Raw genomic sequence first — 19,293 nt, forward strand, 5'->3', positions numbered from 1 at the left:
GGTTGTATAGTACCCAGAAGAGAGAAGACTCCCGTCTTCCATTCCTAATGAGAGGGAAAAAGACCTCCAATATTTTTCTTGGATTCAGTTTCACCAGTGCAAGGAGCTGAAACTGTTCTTGGCTCCTGGAGGGTGTCCTTCCCTACCACCACAGGGGAGCTGACTCCCCTAAAACACAAAGAGAAACCACAACACGCTGCATATGGAGGGAGAAGAGCTTCAGACACGTCTGGAGGCCAAACTCAGATCACCCCTAAGAGGCACCTGGCTTTGGTGTTGAGGTTCAAGGGATGATGAAGGTGACCAAGAAGCCAGAACCCATCTGGCGGAGGGAAGAAGGGTCTCCTGAAGAAGCCACCTCAATGTGGCCTTAATATAAATCCACTGTGGCGGGATGTGTTCCTCCAAACCAGGGTGGAGGTGAAGCCACCCTGGGCTGCATCGATCACTGGCTCCCCCAGCAAAGGGGAGCTGAAAGACGACCAAAAGCCAACCCAGGCCACCCCATATGGAGTACATGGGAGACACGAGCCACAAAGGTCAGTGGAAATCTCTCCTGGCCCAAAACGGGAACAGAGTAGGGGCTGAAGAGCACGGATTCAGGAAAGAAAGATGACTGGCCTTTTAGCTCCTCTTGGGGACAAAGTTTGGAGGTGGCTTTGGGAACAGCCTCACGCAGCCATGTGCTCAGCCAGGTCCCTTTCTCCTAAGCATGCTGCAATAATTGACCATCGAGGGCCGTACCTGCTCCGCTCCGAATAAATCTGCATATCAGCTGCTTCCATGAATGAAAAATGCACGCGCCAGTAAATCAGAGGTGAAATAATACATCTGTTGTCAGCACTCTATTTTATATTTTTTTTCCCCTCTTCCACGAGTTTCATTAAGAGGAGACATACCGTCTCTGATGAAGTTAACACCACGGGTTCACTAATTGTACCTGACGCTTCCCTGTTGCTTTGATGATGGATCGCTGCAGAAACACCAGCCCCAGGCAGGCAGGCAGGGAGGGAGGGAGGGAGAAAGTCACCTCTTTGGGCTATTTCTGGAAGAAAACATAACGAAGCTGTGGAGCCTGTGCCAGGGAACAGCCCCGAGCTGGGGACACGGGGGTGGCAGGGGTGTCCCAGGAGCCCCGCAAGGTGCCAGCGCTGGATTCGGATCCTGCAGTGCTGCAGCCAGTTCCCGATGTGCTTCCTCTGAACGTGAGCTAAAGGAGGAATGAGAAATAGCTGACGCTGGCCGGACACAGCCATGGGTCCCGGCAGCAAACTGAGCTCAAGGAGCAATCCCAATCACCTTCATCCACCTGCATCTTTCAACCCTTCTCCAGGTCAGAGACCGGGCAAACCCAAAACGACTGGGTTTAAGCCCAGTGTCCTCTCCACCGGGTGCTGGAACTCCAGCCCTTTGCATCCCCACGGGGAGGGACTCCGTGGTGCGAAGGATGCCGAGGTACCGGGTGCTTGGTTCCCACTCGCACCCTGGGTGATTTCAGCCCTCCCGTGGGCAAAGCAAGGGTGGTCGCAGCAGCCAGCTCCACTCAGCATCGCCTCGGGATGCCTGGAGAAGCCGGTGAGGTGGTGATGGTACCAGTGCCCCCCACCTCTGCATGATCCCCGTCCCCACGCTGTCCCCCATCCTGTCCCTGCCTGGCCAGCAATCGGGTTAGCAGCTTGCAACACACCCGAGCATGCAGCAAAGAGGCAACAGCTGCTTCCCGCTGGCCCAGATCGAGGATTTTAATTAAGGAGAAGATTTGGGGGGAATAAAGGGGAAGATCCCTCCCGGAGCTGTAATTAAAGAAACTCAGGGCGAGGTGGGAGGAGAAGATAGGACGTGTCCTGCTGCCGACGGGGCTCAGCTTGGGAGGGGAGTGGAGACCCCCACCACGGCCCCGTGGTGCTGGCGCGGCCCCCTGCCCAAGGGGAGGCATCGCCCCGGGTCAGGGGCACTGCTCTGCACCCACAAAGACGACCCTTTGGGGAGCAGCCCCCGACCCCCAGCAAGATTCACCGAACGCAGGGCAAGCAGGGGCTCCAGCCTCGTGAAAAATACATCAAACCCCAATTCCTATCAATTCGGCTCCAAGTTAAGGCGAGGGTTTGCCAGGCTGACGAGGTAGGAAGGTCCTCATGGCGCGCAATCCTGGCCCTGGTTCACCGTCTCCAAGCCAAAATGGGCCATGTCAGAGACCGGGAGGTCACCGTGGCCTTTGGGAGGTGAATGCCACTGCCACCAGGACCCACAGAGCACTTCTGGGCTGTTTGGGGAGGTTCCTGAGAACCGAATGCCATGCGGTGTGCACCGGCGCTCCAGGAAAAATGCCGGTTCAATACGGTGTTGCCATATTAAAAAAAAAATGGTTCAATGAGGCGATGGCCACAAGAGCCAGGCTGGGACCCCAGACCCAGAAGGGCTGCAGGAACCGAGGCTGCATCCTCGGACGCTTGAGTAGACGTGGCTGAGCCCAGGGCTGCGGGTCCCCTGTCACATTGGGTTCCAGGAAATGAAGTTTTGAAGTTGAAGGTGTTGCAACGATCCCTTGTAAGGGGGAAGAGCCCCTGGGTGAGACGTGGAGCAAAGCAACAGACCCTGGCGCGTGATAACCACAGCATGAGCCTCCAAAAAAACCCTTAAAAAAACCCCAAAAAAACAATGGGGTGGGAAGACAACCTGGAGGTACCGCTCCCCGAGAAGCACTCGCTGCCACCCCGACACCTCACGCTGGCAGAGCCCTCGGAGCCACCAGCACCTCGGCGTCCTCCCGGCTTACCCCAGGCTCCCAAAAATCGCACCCAACAACGTTGCCCGTGGCTCCAGACCGGCTTTGCCCAGTCGCTCCCTGTCCCCGGAGCTGCGTAGCGCCAGCCTGTATCAATCCCGATGAGGCAGCGCCGGATTCGCGCGGCAGCTGCTGTGTATTTACACAGCGATTACGAGCCCTGCAAAGGGGGGAGGCAAAAAGCATCGCTGGGGCTCCCCTTCCCAGGGCTGGGGGCAGCCACACACCCACTAAACACCTCCTGCCACCGGCAAGGGCTCACCAGGCGCGGCTTCCATTGCTTCCACCTCCTGAGGTACCCCCCAGGCTCATTCAACAGCTCCTCGTCGCCGACGCTGAACGGAAACCTGTTGCAGGCAGTGATACTCTGCAGGGCCTTTGCAGAGGGTCGAGACGACCTGGGAAATGCTTAATTAATTGCCTCACTGAGCCCGAGCGGCGATGCTCGGAGAAGCCACGCACACAATGAGAGCTTCAGGGCGTTCGGGGCAGCTTCAGACCCAAGCTGGGCAGCTTTTATCTGAAACCTTGGATTTCATTAGTGGGAGGTGTCCCTGCCCATGGCAGGGGGGTTGGAACTAGATGATCTTTAAGGTCCCTTCCAACCCGAACCAATCTATGATTCTATCTCAGCTTCCATAAGAAGCAGCGAGCACGTCGCTCTAGAAGAGACATAAGGGGCCCTGAGCGGGGAATGACACCAAGGAAAACACAGCTGATATCAAGCTCACTGCTTTGGTTCATCGAGGTTCCCGTCCCCTCCACTCCAAGCTGCTCCAAGATGTAAATCAAGTGCAGAAGCCACCCTGGCTCACCAGGCTTCTCCGCAGCCCTCTGCCCACGTGCCTGCAGTGCTCGCCGCCGCTCCCGGCGTCTGGAAATAAACAGCCTGTTCCAGCACCGCTTGGTATTTCGAGAAAGGTTAACGCAGCGTGTGAAGGGCCAGAGCCACCGCTCACGGGGGCTGGAAAGCCTCCAGGCAAACACCGGGGCTCCCGGCGTAGGAGGTGACCTCCTCAGCGCCCCCCACCAAGCGTTTGCTTCAACCTTCGGTATTTTCAGGCTTTGGGCTGCTAAGGCTTCCTTCTCCCACCCCCACGTTTCCCCAGCAGCATTCCCACCTCCGAAAAAGCAACAGAAATTCCAAGCCAAGGGGGAAGCCAGGAGGTCCGCATTCACTGGCCAGCCCTGCTTAAGGCAGCAGAAAAGTCACCCCAGTTTTCCAACACCCCATCGATGGGGGAGCTGCAAAGCAGTTCCATATGGACCAGTCCCCTATGGCTCACTCCATAAATGCACAGACGCCAGGGCTGGATTTGCAAACCAGGCTGCTAGGATGGACAGAAAAGGCCTGGAGATGCTTTATCCAAGCCAGGAAAAACGGAGTAAAGCTTAGAAACTCATAACCAGGGATGAGAGGTTATCAGGGGAAAAAGGGAGGGCACCAAAGCACCGGGATCCCTTGGTTAAACCAGAGCTTGAGCTCTCCTCACCCCAGAACAAGCCACCTGCCCTTCTCCTTGGAGGGAAGAGCTGGAAGACACCTACAGCAGCTCCCCATGGGTGAAGCAAAGACCTTCTCCACACAGGGGCATCTCACCTAACCCCATCCCACTGTGATGAGCTGCACCAGCTCCTCCACGTGCCAGCTGAAATGGTTTTAAAGCCTCTGGCCGGGCTGGCTGGGCCTGGAACGGCTGATCCATATTCCCGAGGTCTCATTGGTATTCTGCAGCTTCAGCTCATTAGCACTTAGGTGCTACAAGAGCGGGAGCGTTGGAAGTTTCTGGGCGAGACAGCTATTAGGGGAGGATTGAACACATCTTGCACAAACTAACGACCTGCGTGAACTCTCTAATTTACGCTATCGATCTAGAAGGTGCCTGCAGGCCACCTGAACCAAAACAAAGAAAAAAAAAACCAACAAACCCGCCCTAGATACAGCCTCAGCCACCTTCAGAAAAAGAAGAAAAATTAAGCGAAATAAATAACCCGCAGCCCCAGAAAACCGGCTGCGTCGTCACACCCCCTGCTAATGCTATTAGCCAGCCCTCCTCCACAAACGGCTCTCGGGAACGGTGTGAACTCCGGCTCAGCAGCTCCCGGAGAGACCCACCAGCCCAGCAAAGGGCCAGTATGACCAGTACGAACACCCCCACGCTCTACTGGGAGAGCACATTTGGGGGTCTGCCCTCTTAGAAAGACTGTTCCCAACACATGCTGCTGGGCGAAAGGCAGGGAGAGCTGCCGGCCTCTCAATTCAGCTGCTGCAGCCCAGACGTCCTCTCCCCGTGTTGGATGCGATGAGTTTTCCCTTCTCTGCAGCGAGGGCTGTGTCCTCCTCGCCCGGATTCGGGCGCTGCCCGTTCACGCCTCGTGACAGACCCACGAGGAGGTCACCAGGCAGAAATAACCTCTTTTTGCCCTGTATTTGAGACAAATGTGGGTGGGTGGAGGGGGGGAAACACCGTTTCTCCTAATAAGGGAACTCAAAGTGATGAATTTTCCGCTTTTCCCGAAGTTCTTTCCTCAGAGGCACCGGTGCATTTTTAATGGGTCTCCATGTAGCTGTTAAGCTGGTAATTGAAACGGAGAGCCCTCCGGCTGGACCCCAGCCCCATGGCAGGTCTCCCCCCCCCCTCGCCCCCGAGCCGTTCCCCCACGCCACACGGGTGGGCCGGTGGGTGTCCCCGAGGTCCCTGTTCACCCGCGGCACCGCTGACACCCCGCTCCCCCCCCCGCCTCCGCCCCGGTGCCATCTCCGGGCTGAGCATCGCCACCGGGCTGAGGGACCCCGAGCTATTTTCCCGCTGACAGGGAAAATATTTGGGGAGGGAGCCACCCCCCTTCTCCATGTCCCGTTGCATGGGGGGGTGGGAGGGGGGGTGTGTGAAACAGCACCCACCCCCCACCCCCCGCTGCAGCCGCAGCTCTGCCGCCCGTGGGGACGATGCCCAAGCGGCGGCGGCGTCCCGTCCCCCCCCGGCCCCAATCCCGGCCCCACACCCCCCGAGGGAGGGCGGGAGGGTGCTCGGTGTAGGGGGGGGGGGCACGGCAGGTTTTGGGGGTGCGCGGGGATGGGGCGAACCCCGCCGGGTCCCGCCGCCGGCGGAGGCGCATCCCCGGGGCCGGCAGCGCGCGCTGCCTCCCCCTCGCGGCCGCGGGCAGCCCCTGCCGCCCCCGGGACCCCCCCCCGGGACCAGCACCCAGGGACCATTCCCCTCCGGGACCCCCCAGGGGCCACCAACCCGGGACCATTCTCCCCCGGAACACCCCCAAGAGCCAGCACCCCGCGACTTTCCCCCCCGGAACCCCCACCGGGACCAGCACCCAGGGACCATTCCCCTCCGGGACCCCCCAGAGGCCACCAACCCGGGACCATTCTCCCCAGGACCCCCCCAGGGACCAGCACCCCAGGACTTTCCCCTCCTGGGATCCCCCCAGGAGCCACCAACCCAGGACCATTCTCCCCCGGGACCCACCCAGGGACCAGCACCCCAGGACCTTCCCCCCCTGGGATCCCCCCAGGAGCCAGCACCCCAGGACCATTCCCCCCCGGAGCCAGCACCCCAGGACCTTCCCCCCCCGGGACCCCCCCAGGAGCCAGCACCCCAGGACCTTCCCCCCCTGGGATCCCCCCAGGAGCCACCAACCCAGGACCATTCTCCCCCGGGACCCCCCCAGGGACCAGCACGCCAGGACCTTCCCCCCCTGGGATCCCCCCAGGAGCCACCAACCCGGGACCATTCTCCCCCGGGACCCCCCCAGGGACCAGCACCCCAGGACCTTCCCCCCCCGGGATCCCCCCAGGGGCCACTAACCCGGGACCATTCCCCCCCCGGGACCATTCCCCCCCCGGGGCCAGCACCCTGGGTCCTTTCTCCCCTGGGACCCCCCCCCGGGTCCCCCCCCCCAGGGCCAGCACCCTGCTGCCCTCCTGCCCCGGTTTGAGCGGCACAGGGCTAATTCCTCTTCTAACGCTTGGGAAAACTACATGTTTAGAAGACTCCGGTGTCTGAATTTATGAAAATATTTCTTCTCTAGCCAGCTCTGGGGGGCGGGTTTCAAGGTCTTGGTGTTTTCGAGCTCGCCAGGCGCGGGGATGAGGAGGAGCGAGACCCAGGCACTTGCCCCAGGCTGCCAACAGGGTTATTTTATACCTTGAACGTCACGTTCAATATAAATTCGAAAGCTTGCTGAGGAGTTCTCTCTCCCTTGATGGCTGCCATCCTGAGAACTTCTTGTCCCGGTGCCAGACCCCCGAGCCCTTCCCTTCCTCCCGAAGCTCCACATCGGCTGTCCCCTGCCGGGAACGCACAGCTTCCTCCTGATGGAAGGGGCTGAGTGTAATCCGTGTGTGTTTTATATTGGTATCGGGATCAATATTGGTACTGTAGTGTTATTGATGTTCATTATCTAGTCTTATTCTATTAAATCTGTTTATATTTCAACCTTCAGGTTTCCTTGTTTTTTCCCCCCGATTCCCCTTCCCAGGTGGAGAGAATAATTGTCTAAATGACAATAAATTGTTACGGGTTCTTCAAACCAAAGCCCAAGGGGGAGCAGAGCCCTGGGTGCCCCCAGGGTGGCTGCTGCGGGGGTCCCAGCTCATACAAGCCCCCCGGATCGGGACCAGTGTTAGCCCACGGTATGAGGAGAAAGGCCACTGGTGGCGAGACCCCTCTCGAGCTGCCACCCACCCAGCCCTGGTGGGCTCAGGAGCCTCAGGACCGACCCCGATGCTCAAACTGCAACGAGAGAGGTGACAAGAAGCTGGACTGAGGGTGAATTTTATTGAAAATAATGACTGGGTTTAATGGGTACAGACTGTTCTCAAAAATACAAGGCTAGAAGGGCTTCTGCGGCGAGTCAAAATCCTCCTCCACCTTAAAGCCAAGCTGGTTCCCCCCCGCCGCGGCAGAGGGGACCCAGCAGGACAGGAAAGCGCTGGATGTGAAGAGGGACAGGTAAGACCACAGGGTCCCAAGGCCACCCCAGAGGCATCTCCCCAGCGTTTAAAAGGGCAGATGCTCCTTTTCCCCAAAATACAGGAATCGGGACTTTCTCCAGGAGGAAAAATGCGGGGGGGGGGGAAACAACCAAACAACATGCAAAATAAAAATTCAAAATCACCATTCCCCAAAGCACCAAAAAAGGGTGAAATAAAGGAAGGGGAAAGGGGTCCAAAGGAAGAGAGAAGGGAAAAAACCAAAAGCTCAACATCAAAAACAAACAAAAAAAACCAATCCGAAGTAACCAACTATGCAAAAAAAAAAAAAAATTAAAAAAATTACAATTGTACATCTCAGCTGCAAAGCTGTGAAACCAAGCGGGACAGGGAGAGCTCTGGGAGAGCGTCGGGTGGTTTGCAGAGCAGGAGCGAGGAGGGAGAAGCGGAGAACATCAATCACTTATTTTTTACATAAAGAGGTGGGGGTGGGGGGGGTCAAGGCCGAACCAAAGCCGAAGGGGGTTTGTCCAGCTCAGCCCGGGATGGTTCTCTCGGGGTTTGTTGACTCGGGGAAGGGGATTCAGGGCGGCGACGGGGGGAAAAGTCCCTGATGTCACGGAGGACTGAAAAGCATTTGTCCTGAAGCAGCTTCCCCCGGGAGCAGCCGGCAGGAATCACGGTGCGAAACAGCCCTGTCCCAGGCAGCGGGGTGTCCCCCCGCCCCGGCGGTAGGAGTTGGGGAGCAATGAATCTAAGGGGACATCATTCTTCGTCATCCACCCTGAACGCTGGAAATGCACCCTGAAATCCAGGCCTCCAGGGCAGGAATTTCAGGAAAAATGTTTTCAAAAAGAGCAACTTTAAAAAATAGATGCATTTCTTTTTTTAAAAAAAAAAAAAAAAAAAAAAAAAAAAAAGGTCTTAGGAGAGGGTGTCTTCGCGTGACCCCTTCCCCACCACCCCAAATTTAGTCAGAAAAATGCTAGCCATTTCACCAAATCTGCTGGCCACGTAGACATTCACACATTCATCGTTGATTTAAAAATATATAATATATAGCGCACACATACACACACACACACAAATATATATTAGAAAAGAAAAAAAAAAAAAAAAAACAAAAACCAACCTCCCTCTGAAAACTCAATCTATTTTAAAAAAATCCAACAAAATCCACAGCCGATGCGTTTATCCCGCGATCATATACAGCAGAAGACAGACATCCCTTTCGCTGCCGTAGCTCCTTACAGAGCGCTCGGGCTGGGAGCGCGGGGAAACACATCAGGTTTTCACAGTGGATTTGTCAGCGGAGAAGGAACTGCTCCTCCCTCCTCCCACGCAGAAGGGCTTTAATTTATAGCAAGTTAGATTAAAACTAGGAAACATGTTACAAAGTCCATTATATATAGACATAAAATGTACAACTGTCGGCAGCCCCCGTGCGAGTCACTGGGTTTCGATCTCGGCTGACACCCCGGCAGGCGGCTGGAGGGTTCCAAGGCAGTTTTGGGACACGAGGGGTGCAAATCCGGCCTCCGAAACGAACGGTGTCACAGTGTGAGGTCTTACACGAGCTCCCGTGTTGGAACGGAGATGGAGCAACGTCTTCTCCAGGAGCCAGGGAAGGCGGAGGCTGCGGAAGGCGCGAGATGCCCGGAGCGGGGCTGATTCCTCCCAGCCCAGGGCTGGAGGGCAGAGAGGCAGCGCCTGGGGACCTGCTCGTCTCTCCCTCCCCTTGTGCCCGCGTGGGAAAGGGAGCACCGTGTGCGGGATGAAGTCCGTGGGCAGGCATGGGGAGAAGGTGGGTTGCAGCTTGCGTCAAGGTGGGCTCATCAAAAAATGCCTTTTTTCCGCGCCCCCCCCCCCCCCCAAGGGAGTGGTGTATCAATTCAGGGCGGGGGATGCCCGGTCTGGTGCTGCCTGAAAGGGTCATTAAGATGTCGAGCCAGGCATTAAAACACCCTCTGGTGTGAACAGCAGCGTGCCCAGGGAGCCCCACAGCCCCCTAAAAAGCTGCGTAGGCTCCTGGGGGCAGAAAACCAGGCACAAAGGGAAGGTGAGCGAGACCAGACTCCGTGGAAGGGGCTTGGGGCAGGCAGGGGAGAAGAGTGGGACAAGCGCAGCAGCGTTTTTTTCTCTCTGCCTTCCCCAGGCAGCAAAAGAAACACGAACCCCCTGCACCGTGCAGCAGCTGGGGAGGGGAGATGTCCCCCCCGGCATCCTCTGCCCTGGCCCCCCTCAGGCACCACGGGCAGGGTCTTCTCCCCGGGAGGGATACGCTGGCATCAGCAGGGAAATCCCGAGCTTTCGGTCTCCGTGGCTTAGTTGGAAAGGTGCTGGGCTTCAGAATGCTCATCCTGGGGGATTTCATTTACAGGGCAAAGAGAAAAGAAATTGCGAGGCCGGATGGGGCCAGAGGTGCCCACGGGTTGGGGAAGAGTGATTTGTGCAAACCACCAGTAACTCGAGTCCTCATTCGCTCTTCTGCGGGGAAGCCAGGATGGAGGGGACTGCACGAAGCCGTGAGGTTCGAGTTAGGAGTCTTCCCCGAGGATCTCTGTCACGAAGGAGGCCATGTCAGTCTCTTTGGTGTCGTGCAAAGTAAAGAAAGGGTGTTCCTGCCAACAAGACCAAAGACAACATCAGCTGACACCCAAGGACAGATGAGCCCAAGAGCAGTCCATGGGGGATGTCGCACAGATGGTGAGGTGCTGGGGGAGAGGTGGACACCAACCTCCTCCCCAGGCTCCCACAGACGCCATCCTTTAGCTTAACGATTAACTACCACTTTCAGTTTTGGTGTTTCTAGGTTCAACCCCCGCGGGACAGTCCACCTTGGCAGGTGCACTACCATCGTTTGAGGTCTAAACTCACCAAGAGCAGATAGGACAGCGGGAGAAAACACCTAGAAACGCTGACCTTAACACCCATGAAATCAACACACCCTTCCACCTTAGACACACTACACCCATCCCGCCTTAGACACACTACACCTACCCCGCTCCGTGCCTGAAAAAAAAAAAAAAAAAAAAACCACCACCCACACATCCTGCTGTCCCATTTTCCCAGGACCTGCTGGACCATTCACTCGACTTTTGAAATGCGTTGCGATAAAGACCAGCAGAAATGGCTTCGCACTTACCATAAGTTCTAAATAGTTCATTCGCTCAGCGGGGTTCTTCCTTAAGCTGGAAGACAAAAAATGGAAGAGAAAGGCTGTAGGATCTTTTTTTCTTTTTTCCCCTTCCCAACCAACATGACACCCTTCTCATGGGCAGTACCCATTCCTCTCCCTCCTTGGCCAAGCAGGTTCGAACCACCAGCAAAGCGGCCAGGCAGGTAACCGGGAAAGGCCAACTCACGGTGTTTGCCACAAAGAGCGCTGGGCAAGCAGCTCGCTGCAGTCCACCCCGCACAGCCTCACTTGTTCACACAGTCCAGAACAGACCAGGGAAGGAGAGGAGATGCTTTCCCACCACCTGTAGACCATCTCAAGGCCCGTTCAAGCCTTGCCTCGGTGGGCTCAACCCTGCCTGGCAGCTCCACGCAGCACACACGGAGCAGAGGGACACCCCGAGGGGAGCAGCTACTGTACACGGTACCCACAAAACCACAAATCAGCTTTCACCCAAAGGCACCCAGACACTGCCAGGGGTTCGTTCTTGTTTCATTGCCGCTTTGCCAGAAACCACCAAAATTTCAGCAGCAACGATGGCAAAAGGGGAAGAGAAACCTCTGCGCCTTCCAACCAGCCTGAGTGAGTCAGGCCGAGAGCAAAACCAGTTTGGGCAGTGCTTCCTGCCGTGGCCGAGCACCAGCCTTGGTATGGCAAAGCAGAGAGAAATGGGCTCCAAAAGGACAACAAACCCAGTCCCACGCTTTGCTCCAACCCCCACGGATCAGGGCTCCTCTTCAGCCAGGCTGGGAAAAGCCACCAGTCCCTGCCGGAGACTCACCACTGCGCTGTGAAGTCCACAAACTCCTTGGAGAAGCGATCGGTGGGCAGCTGGGGCGAAGGCTCCTCCACCACTTGCTTGAGCTGTTGGAAGGGGGTCCCCCAGGACTCGTACGGGAAGCGAAGAATGGCCAATTCGATCTGAGGACAGAGACAGGCTGACTTGAGACACCAGGACGAGCACAACCCCACGCAGCCCGCCTACCTCAGCCTCTGCAGCCAGCTCGGATTCAAAATGAAAAACCTCTTTCCTTACAAACCATTTTCAATTTGGGTCATACCACTTTTTTTTTTTTTTTTTTTTTTTTAAACACAAAGACCCAGGGGCCAAAAATACTTCCTTTTGAGGCTGGCTCAGCATATTGATGCCTTTACAGGAAGCCACCACAGATATGTAAAATGGGATTATTTAAAACGATAATAACAGCACGCCCTTTCTGCACCAGCTTCCAAAGTGCTTTGCCCTCCATTATCCAGCCTCTGGGCTTCAGACTAGTATTGTATGAGCTAGACACACAAAAAAATCCACAAACCCACGAAAAACTAAGTGCTAGAACACCACTTAGGAAGATCTTCGCTAAACCACCTCCATTACCAGGCCCTTCCTACAAGTCACCTCTGCTCCCTCACCCATTCAAAGAAGGAAAAAGCCCATCACAGCTCTTGGGCAGTCACCTCACGCCAAGGGTCAGTTCCCATCTCAAGACAGGCAGCAGAAGCTCCAGGCCTGTCTGGCAGGGTGGGATGGAACGGGATGGGATGGGAGGAATGAGAAACCTGGAAGGATGCAGGGCAGAGCCAAGGACCCCTGTCTGCTTCTGGCTAAAGCCTGGGGAGCTCAGCTCCTGCTGCTGGAAAACTGAATGAAGCCACCAGCCTGGAAAGGCCTGGATTAGCCCTGCAACTCAATGGCCCTAAAATCAACCAGTCTGAAATCAATCAAATCCCTTCAGAAATAAAAAAAAACAAACAAACAAACAGGAAGCCAGCCCAGGAGGAAGACATCGGAGGGACTCAGACAGGTGGGGGCTCTGTTCGGCTGCGGGCTTTCAGCAAGGTCCCCTTTCCCCTCCAGCTTTGGAAAGGTTGAGAGATTTCATCATTCACGCAATCTCCCATCCCACAGCTTCCTGCATCTCGGGAGGAAAGCCGGAGCTGATTACATTTCCAGCCAGCCCGCCCGGCTCTGCGCTGCACTGGCATGGGGACACCAAGGAGAGGGGCTCGGGCTTGGCACTGCGGACAAAACTAGCTGGGGAAGAGGGAATATTTGCCAAGAGATCTGTGCAGCTCACACAAATGCAGGGGTGCAGCGCCCAAAACAAGTCACAGCTAACAGGGCGCAGGAAAAATTCCTGAAAATAATCTACCCGCAGAGAGACAGTCTCCTGGAAAGCAGGAGACACGTTCCCAGGCGGCATCCCCTTCCAGCCAACAGCTGGGATTTCCTTTGTCCTCTGGCGCCAGAAGATTTCAGCTGCTTTCTGCAAGATCCGTTTCTTGCAGGAGGTAGATAAACCATCCTGAGCAGCTGCGATTTTGGAACCGAAAGCATTTCCCCTTCCTGTTGGCTGCTCTGAGCTACCCCGCAGGCGGGACTCGCTGCAAACCACGCACGGCACCCCTCGCTGCAGCAGGGCAGGCTATTTCGCCCCGATCCTCCTGCAAGGCTTTGCCAAGGTGGGAGGGGGGGTGCCCGCAGGAAGGCTGTGACCCAGCTGCAGCAAACCCTGCTCCACCGACTACTTCTCCAGCCAGCACATGGGGAACTTCAGAGCAACTAAAAGTCAGTCTTGGATGCCCAACTAAGCCCACTGTCATCCAGATATTGCCCCCTTGGAGTCTGCCATCTGCACCAACATAGTTCAGTGCTAACTGGAGCTATTTGGAGCTGGCATTGTACACCAGTAGCTCTAGGAAACCAAGCGGAGGGGTACAAGGGAATCACGTGGGGATAACAAGCCTTTATGATCCCCCAGGATCCAGCGGGAACATGCAAGAAGGGAAAGATGGAAAGAGAAGAGGCAGAAAATGGATCATCTCCTGGCAAGAGCCACAGCAGTGGTGGCAATGCTGGCTGCATGCCCCGGCTCACAGCCACCTCACCCCGGGGCGACGCACCCCTGTGTGCACAGGGCAGCAGCACCCCCCTGTGCCCTGGGTAATTCATCCCATGCCCTGAGCTATCACGCTCAGAATTTAGCCCCGTTTGGTGGCCACCCACCCAGGGGTAAAGATACCAGACACCACCGTTCGTGGCTGGGTTAGAGCCCCACCCGTACAGGCCCCAGCCCAGCCCCAGGGCTGCCGGGTGCCAGTCCAAGCCCTCGGTATTACCATTGTGATCCCCAGACTCCAGACGTCCGACTTCACGTTGTAGCCCTTCTGGTTCAGCTCAGGGTTTATTCTTTCAGGCTGTAACAGGAAAATGGAAGCTATTACAACTCTATCTCGTTTTCCCAGTGCAAACCCCACAGAGCAAATCTCTGGCTCAAAACCCAGGTTGGGTGGACCCCCCGGCTCATATCCCCATGGAGGCAGGGTCTGAGGTTAAATCTAGCACTGATTGCTCCACACAACCCACATAAGCTCTCCCTCTCCAGCTCCTGACTGAGACTTGTACTATCCCTGCACCATGATCCCTGTCCCGGGAGCACAAGCTACCCACGCAGATGCCACAGATGGCAAAGGGAAATTCATACTGACTGGAGAGGATGAAATTAAATGATCCTGCCAAGAAAAGCCTCAGCATTTCCTAGCCAACAAGGAGCAACCCTTCCAACCACCACAACCAGCACCAGCCAGTTTCACTCTTCTGCAAATGGAAGGCGGCAGAGGAAGAGTCTGCTGCGGGATTAACGCACACAGCGGGGCTTACAGGGAGGGTAATCCCGTCCTTGGAGGGCTCCGCTGAGTCGGGAAGCCCAGAGCACTCTGAAGTGGTTTCTACCACAGGACAGAGGTGAACCAAGACCAATTTCTAAGCAGCAGCCTCTTTGAGGACGCTGCCGGCTCTGGCCCCACTCAAGCACACTTACAGCCATGTACGGTTTGCAGCCGGCATCCATGGTCTTCGCAACCGAGTCCACCAAGTAGCCGCTGATCCCAAAATCGCACATTTTCACATGTCCCTCCTTGTTGATCAGCACATTGGAAGGTTTCACGTCTAAGAGAGAGAACATGAGAAGGCAGACTGAGCCTTTGCAGAGGTATCGCAGAGCCTGAGATAGGAAGGGCAACTCCCCACCGAGCTGGGAGGGGAGCAGGCAGGCCCTAACACAAGGGATGGCAGACAAAACCCCACCAGTCTTTTATTTCAATAAAAGTTGTTCACAAGTAAAACTATAACCATGCCCCTTCAGGCAGAACAGGCCTCCTCTCTAATGAGGCAGGTCAAAAGGCTGAAATAAGACGCTGAGGAGTCAATGCCCAGCTCCTTAGGAGAGGTTTATGTGCCCGACAGAGCCTTAAAAGCTCAACTCTACCAAGTTCTCGGGACAGCTTGTCTCGTGCCCATCATGATCTGTCCACAACCACACAAGGAACTATACCAGGATGACAAACAGGACCCGAGTGTTACAGTGATTTGCAAGGTATTCTTCAGCCCTGACCTTGCTAGAACTACCCAGCCAGGAAGGCTAGGGGATTTTGTCCCCAAGAGCTGCCTTCAATGCACCTCCATACTCAAAGAGAGCTACAGATGCCCATAAAAATACAGTTAGTGAAGAATTCAGTTATTATATTCAACCCTTCACCTGAAAATTAGGATGAGAACAACATCATGCAAGCAGATGCATGAAGGTTACATCTCAGGAATAGGCCTTGGGCATCTAGATGTGACCACCACGGTCCTAAGTACCATTAGACCCCACTGTAGGCGTCCCAGAGGCACACACCACACATCTCCTCAGGAGTCCTCACGTAGCTTATTTCAAAACTAGATCTCCAGCCACATTACGCTGACCCCAACCAGCACCTACCTCTATGGATTACGGACAGTTTGCTGTGCAGATGCTCCAGAGCTCGTACAATCTGGGAACAAACACAGCAAAAGAGTATCTGTTAATCACACGCAGCACCAGCCTTCCACTGCAAACACACCACCCGTTTCCACGCGCCGTGGGCTTGAACAGAGACCTCCAACAAGCTCAAGAGGTGCACAGAACTATGTAAGAACCCCAAGAGGCACTCACAGACACAGCCATTTTCCCCAAAATGTCTTCAGGGATGGTTTTCTTCTTCTCCAGTACTTTCTTATAGAATTTATCTAGGGAGGTGTCCATGAGCTCCATGCAGATCCACACGTCGCCCTGCAGATGGAGAGAAAACAGTTGAGAGGGAATTTCCTGGAAATCCCCAGGAAGTGAAGGGAGAGGTGGGGACTGATGGACAAACAGACACTATCCCTTTCACAAGGGGCAAACCAAGGTCCCTGCTGCACAGATGCTGTTGGCCACACCATCAGCACACGGGCTCTGCGCTGGATAGCAGGGGGCACAGATGTCCAGGTACCACCAAAACTACCTGTGATGGCTCCCTTTGAGGTCTACCCCAAAGCCAGTCCGAGCTGTGGACAACATGTCATGGAAGTGGGGAACAGGACCTGCTCAACATTGCCTGATGGAGGCAAGGCTTTGACTTTACGTCATGGCAGCACCTCAAACAGCCCAGCCGGGCTGAAAAAAGCAGAGGTGGTTTGGGACAGTTTAGTGCCTTCAGTGCAACCACAGGGGCCCCAGGTGCCACGCAGCCCACCAGCCATCCACTGGCTCAGTACCTCTCGGAAGAGGGCTCCGTAGAAGGTGACGGTGTAGAAGCAGTCAACTGTCCTCATGGAGATGTCTAAGTCCATCAATAATCTCTTCTGCTCCTGAGTGTTCACAGTCGCTCGAATCCTCTGAGACAAATACAAAAGAAGAGGGGTTTGATGGAGGTAGGGTAACACTTGAGCTGACTCAGAGGACCCGTGAATCTGAGGCCAGGGCAAATGTTTTGGGCTTATTTTGTGGCCAGTAGCACCCCAAGAGATGCCTGGATTCCCTCTTCCAGACAGCACCTTAATGAATGACAAACCCTTGGCAAGCTCTGCAGTGGATGCAGGATGAGGCCAGCAGCCTGGACAGGCACTCTGACATCCAAACCTCGCACTAACTGCAGGCACCAAGTCTGGCTTTCAGAGCCTGCTGATCAACACCACAGCATCTAACTGGTATCAGCACAGACCCGGTGTTGACCCAAACCCCACCAGGGATACCAGAGGCTGCCAAACAGAGACAAGGCTGTCCCCATTTTGCTGCACCCAGTGGAGTTAAGCAGAGTCTCCCTGCTCCCTTGGAGCTGCACATCCCGACATCCATCTCCCTCAGCAAGCAGCTGTCCTCACCTTCACGGCCATGATGGTGCCGCTCTGCGCATGTCGGACTTTCTCCACCACGCCATAAGCTCCACGGCCCAGCTCCGAAATTGCCACCAGGTCATCAGCTTCCACCTCGAAGTTCTTTAAGAAGAGAGACAAAAATCAGACACAGGCACACTTATCACCACATGACATCAGCAGAGGTCCAACGCTTGCAGCTCGTTCATGCAGAGCACTTCCAAAAGATGGTACCTACAGGGCCCCACCAGCTCCCGTATACACCAGAGGCTTAAAGAAGATGGGTATATTTTTTGCTCTTTTGAACCAGAGCCCAAACCCTCTCACCCTGTACTCACCAGGGTTCATTTAACTCCCCATCTGCAGCTAGAGATCAGGACTTTCATCCTTTCAGCCAGGGCACGCTGCCACTGGAAAGGGCACCAAAGGTTGGTGCCTCTCTGCCTGCCTGGGATTACCCGCAGGAGGGTATTTCTGTGGTTGCTGAACTACTTGCAGCTCCTGTGCCAACACGGGCAGCGCTCAGGAGCCTCTGCCACAGCTCCAAATGCCCGTGCGCAGCCGGGGATCCCCTACCTCACCCTGCATCCCAAGAGAGCATCGGTCACAAACACACCTACGTGTCTAATAACACCTCTGCCTGTGCAAAGCCTCCCTTAGACGGGATGGTGCAGGCAGCAACCCAGCAACTCCATTCCTAATTAGCAGGGACTTCAAATGGGTTTCACCCGCTTTCAATACTTTCTCCCACCATCAGAAAGCAGCCAGCAAGTTAAAACGTGATTTAGCACCAACAAAGGAGCTCAGGCAAGCGCAACTACACAAGTCTCACTTCAAGCTGGGAGGGGGGGGAAAATCCATTGCCAGTGCTCAGGCAAGCGAGTGCCCCACGCAGCAGGGAGCCAGCGAGCTCCTGCGCAACCCATGAACAAGTTTCCCTAAAGACGTGTTACCCTGTAATTGCCTGCTCTGCTGGGCAGGGCACAAACTGTTTGAGTGAGACATGGGCTATTTTTGGACGCTGCGATCATCGCTCTTAATAAGTCATAGGCCTTCTTTTAGCCAGGCTTTATCCAGCCTCCAGTTTTCCTCCGGTCTCAGGGAACAAAAATATAATACCAGGATGCCAAATTGCCCCAGTAGCCACAAAGACAGCGAGGGTGGGAAACATCCACGGCACAGCGCCGGATACCATGCCTGTGAGCTACGCCCAGAGCAGAGAGGAAACAGCCTTTGGCATTAAGGAGCCAAGCTAAGAGAGATGGCTGCCGGGCTCCTGGGCAGCAAGCTGCCCTCGGTGCTGGCCACGGCATGGCCAGCAGCGACTGGGTCCACCAGTCCATCCCACCAGCCCCAGCTCTGTTTATTCGAGCCAGATGCGCCTGGCAGGCAGCCAAGGCAGGGAGCAAAAGAGGTCTGTGCTTGAGCTCAGCGCTGAGCTATGCACTGCCCAGCACAGGAAAGTGCCGGCCCTTTCCTGGGCAGGACGGTGGATCCAGAAATAAGGAGAGCAGAGCTAATGGGGATGCATCCAACCCCCCACCCTGCCGCCCTGGGCAGCTGGCAGAGGAGCAGTGCAGGCTCACAGCTTCTGCAGGGGCCTCCAGGAAGGATCTGGTGGTGCTTTTGAGGACACGTGTTCTGCAGTTGTTCCAGGTTATTGTTGGGTTTTTTGTTGTTTTTTTTTTTTTTTTCCTGGCATTTACCCTAAGGCTTCCCCAGAAGCTGGCGGTTCCCAGCACGGTCCAGGAACCAGCATCGCCCTGCCCAGCAACAGAGGCGATGCACCGACAGAGCCCCAGCATCGCTCACCCCATGCCCTGGGGATATTGAGGTGGTTAATGGGGATACACAGCATCACCTGCACGGATCCAATGGACCCGAGGTCATCATCCACCCCCAGGGCCCGAAGCTGGCCTTCTGCCCAAGCCCTCTTCCTCCATCCCACACTGTGTCTCTCCAAAAATACCTGGACCAGCCCCCTCCTGCAAACACCGGTGCAGGCAGAGCAGGGAAGGAAGCGACTCTAGAGAGCTCTCCCCAAGCTACAGCACTCTCCTGTTGCACACGCCATGCCCAGGCTGTTACAGAGCTATTAATACACACGACACAATGGCCAGAAAATGAGACAGGCGGTGGGGTTGTTCCCTGGACCCAGCCAAAGCTTCCCCTCCCCTCTCCTATCTGTCCCCTAACCCTAAAACCTTGCACCAAGGCTGAGGGGTCCA

General features: G+C 55.7%; 1 protein-coding gene across 2 annotated transcripts in view; it reads right to left on the reverse strand.

Annotated features, from left to right (window-relative positions):
- Window positions 1–8,195: 8,195 nt before the first annotated feature.
- The window catches only part of MAP2K3 (mitogen-activated protein kinase kinase 3), a 33,592-nt gene continuing 22,494 nt past the window's right edge, over window positions 8,196–19,293 (reverse strand). For both annotated transcript variants that reach the window (XM_054212330.1, XM_054212329.1), the window contains exons 5-13: window positions 17,075–17,188; window positions 16,469–16,588; window positions 15,885–16,001; window positions 15,672–15,723; window positions 14,730–14,857; window positions 14,029–14,106; window positions 11,693–11,832; window positions 10,879–10,924; window positions 8,196–10,354 (exon numbers count right to left, since the gene is read on the reverse strand). In XM_054212330.1, the coding sequence (XP_054068305.1) occupies window positions 10,271–10,354; window positions 10,879–10,924; window positions 11,693–11,832; window positions 14,029–14,106; window positions 14,730–14,857; window positions 15,672–15,723; window positions 15,885–16,001; window positions 16,469–16,588; window positions 17,075–17,188 (879 nt within the window). In that variant the 3' untranslated portion in view covers window positions 8,196–10,270. The remainder of the gene's footprint in view (window positions 10,355–10,878; window positions 10,925–11,692; window positions 11,833–14,028; window positions 14,107–14,729; window positions 14,858–15,671; window positions 15,724–15,884; window positions 16,002–16,468; window positions 16,589–17,074; window positions 17,189–19,293) is intronic.

Source organism: Rissa tridactyla, chromosome 8 (assembly GCF_028500815.1).
Source record: "Rissa tridactyla isolate bRisTri1 chromosome 8, bRisTri1.patW.cur.20221130, whole genome shotgun sequence".
Taxonomy (NCBI): Eukaryota; Metazoa; Chordata; class Aves; order Charadriiformes; family Laridae; genus Rissa; species Rissa tridactyla.